This window comes from Asparagus officinalis, chromosome 4, assembly GCF_001876935.1.
Source record: "Asparagus officinalis chromosome 4, Aspof.V1, whole genome shotgun sequence".
Taxonomy (NCBI): Eukaryota; Viridiplantae; Streptophyta; class Magnoliopsida; order Asparagales; family Asparagaceae; genus Asparagus; species Asparagus officinalis.
Window position 1 is genome coordinate 51716741 of NC_033797.1, and position 3529 is coordinate 51720269.

General features: G+C 38.7%; 1 protein-coding gene across 1 annotated transcript; it reads right to left on the reverse strand.

Annotated features, from left to right (window-relative positions):
• LOC109838697 (zinc finger protein 11) lies at positions 1980–2531 on the reverse strand. The gene has a single exon (XM_020407118.1). It carries the CDS (start codon positions 2529–2531, stop codon positions 1980–1982), a length of 552 nt encoding a protein of 183 aa, XP_020262707.1.

Sequence of the window (3529 nt, forward strand, 5' to 3'; positions counted from 1 at the left end):
TATAATTGTTACACGTTTATCATCGCAGATGTGTATGCAGTCTAAGTAAATATTAACCTTCCTTTAGGCCGATTAAATATTTACACGAAAACATACACATAAACATCTAACATTCATCATGAACAATTTACACAAGAGAGGTTACTTTAGCAAGATCTTGTTTCGATCATTTAGAATGAGAGACAAAATTAATATCTTAGTGTCATATTATTTGAATTAACAATTGATCAACCAATTTAAACCATATTAAAGAGTTTTTGAAATTAATTTGGGAAATTATAACCTAATTAAATTTCTCTATTTAATTAGGCTAGAAAGACCCATAACTTATAAGGCCTACAACTTAATTAAATTATAGGCCCCTAACTTAAATTGCTTTAGTGAGATTTGGCTTGTTACACCTCAAAGAGGATCATCAACCTTTTATTCCCAAATGTGCCGACAAAGCTCGCTTTCAATCGAAAGCTCTGAGCTCGCCTGAATCAAATGTCGAGCTCACATGTAATCAAACTTTGAAGAAGCTCGCCTGAATCGAACTTCAAAGAAGCTCACCTGAATTGAACTTCGAAGAAGCTCGCCTAAATCGAGGCTCGAGCTCGCCTGATTTAGGCTCGCCTGCGAGTGCAAGCTCGCTTGAGTGAGCTTCGAGCTCGCCTGCAGAGTTGTCGACGAGGCTCACCTGAAAGATGCTTGCCTGAGTGAGGCTCACCTGTAGTTTTGTCGACGAACCTCACCTGAATTCATGTAAGCTCCTCATGCCCTAATTCCTGCATGATCTCTCCACCCCTTAGGGTTTCAAAACTGAACCGCCACTGCCGCTTAGGCTCCTACACCCTAGGGTGAAACCCCAGGGTTTCTTGATTACCGCCGTCGCTGTCTTCCTTTGACAATGGTGCCGCCAACAAATACATCGTCGGCAAGGAGTCCAACGATCGACACAAACAAAATAGAGATGCAGTTGATTTTTTTTATTTTGAGCTTGAACCATGAACCAAATCCTCAAATCGAAAAAAGATAAATTGCACACAAACTGGATCAAGAGTTTGATCCAAATTCAACATCCGAAAGAAGAAATCAATTAAAAAACATGAACTTTCTTGTTCATGCGGACCAAAAAACGATAGAGAAAAGCAAGATTCATGCACGCTACAGTGCATCAACAGATCTTAATAAAAGAAAATTAAGATCAAAGAAACCTAATTTCTTAATCTTAATCTTAGATCCCTAAGAATTAATCACTGTGACTCTGATACCACTTGTTAAACTTACTATATCAGATATACAAGATATATGTGATTAGTTCAAAGAGGAGATTAACAGAAGAGCGGAAGCAATACTTGAATCCATGAAGATTTGCACGGATCTGAATTAGGGTTTGATCTTATAATCTTGAGGATATCTCCTTATGTTTCTCTTTAGATGAGGATTTAGAGAATAGAGAACACTACATCAGATTAGGGACCATAACCCCTTATTTATAGATGTTGTGCTTTTATAATTTGGCCCTCATTAAATTATAATTACAACATGGTATCTGCACAATTAGCCTATGATTATATTAAATACCCATTGACCCAAATTAACTAATTGATCACTTTATGCATGTCAACCTTAAGGATAACATTACACACTAATATAACATATGTGCCCATAACAAGATTTAATCCAACAATTAGCTCATGGAAACGACTAACTACTTGCATTTGTCTTGTTTATGTTATAGATTCATATCGTTTCAGTTCTTAATTTATTTATTCTGATTTATTTTGATGCTAGATATAGCCAACAACAAGACTTAATAATCAGCACTCCAAAAGCAAAATTTTTGAAATTATACATATCAGAACAAAACAAATTCTATGAGAACCCTTCAATAATACACAATATGAGAAACAAAATTCACTTACATTCAATTACGGACATATAAACACCATGCATGATCTCCTTCATGCAAACAAACAAACAAACATAAAAAAGAATCACCAGCCAAGCCTAAGCTCTAAATCCAACTCCTCAACGATTCCTCCATCATCATTGCTACTAGCATCTCTCCCCTCACTCGCATCTCTCACCATTCCGACCTTGCCCAAAAGTGACTCGCCGAGATTCATCGACGAAGTAGGCAAGTTAACTGCCTGTTCATATGCAGACACAGACAGAAAAGTTGAAGAAGAGTTTGGAACTGGATAAAAAAGGCAGAGCCCACCATTGGCCACAAACTCACCGGAAGGAATCATCACAGGTGGTGGCTCAGGGACCTGCGGTGGCTGACGAAGGCGAGCACGGTCACGACGGTGAACGTTCATGTGACCGCCGAGCGCCTGCGCTGATCGAAACTCTCGCCTGCAGAAGTTGCACGTGTAGGACCTCGGCGGCCATGTTGTGCCCATGGAGCTGCTCGTGTCCTCTGCAAATGCTCTCACCTCCCAAGAGTCATCCTCTTCATTCGCAGGTCGACGCTGCTGCTGTTGTTGTTGTTGGGCTAGGTTTTGGAGTTGGGTCAGAGAGAACAAGCCAAGTTCTGCTGCCATTTGATTTGTTTACTTAAAGATAAAAGGAATTGAGGGGCGTTCGTTCGTATTGAATGAGATTTGAGGGTCTTGGGTTTTATAGGGACTGGGTGAGTATGAGTCGTAGGGGTACAAATGGGGGAAGCTCCGAGTGTATCACCAGTGGAGGGAAGCAAGCTGTTGGAATTTAGTTAAGTCTGTTGAATCCAGACACTACGAAAAACAAAGAGGAGCTGAGTAGAGTAATGTGCACACGGAAGTAGAACATCAATCTCTTTCATTGTCCTGAACGCCCCTGGATGAGTTCTCGTTTTGTTTACTGCTTGTTTAATTATGGGGAGGCAAATGTTAAGGAAGCGCACAATTTTTCTTATTGGTTCCAAGATGAACTTGTATGAATGGACTAATTAGGATCAGACAGCTGGCTGGAGATTATAGGCCGGCTGATAACCCATATTAGGATAATGTGGTTGATGATTAGTTTTTAATGAGCTTAAGCTGTATTACGGTTTGTTGTGTATATCAACAATATGGATTTTATTTTAGGAACACTACAAAATGTAGGAAGCTAAGAGCCAAACAACTGGGTTTCGTTAGACATACACAAAGATAAAAAGATTCAACATTTTGCCAATGATTAGTTGTATATGTCTGTTTGTACGTATCGATATGCATTGAATAAACTTGTAAAAATCTGGTGATGATGAATTTTTAAATTTTTATATGTAGATGTATGTATGTGCGCGCCCATGCATTTCTAAACATTCATACTTAACAAGTCCGATATCAAATAATTAGAACATCTAAATATTTTGGGAAAAATGCTTCCAGCCCCCAAAAGCTAAGGAAACGTGCTTCCCACCCTCAAGACTTGATCAATGGGTGTTTTACCCCTAAAAATAAAGATTCTGTTCTGAGCCCCCAAAACACAAAACCCAAGAGATTAAAATATGTGAAGACCATAATACCCTTCTCTCTCTTTCTTTTTTTATTAAAATATGATGAGGATTATTTTATTA

Bases quoted from the DNA above. Each gene is read 5' to 3' on its own strand.
- LOC109838697 (XM_020407118.1), bottom strand. From the start codon at position 2,531: ATGGCAGCAGAACTTGGCTTGTTCTCTCTGACCCAACTCCAAAACCTA.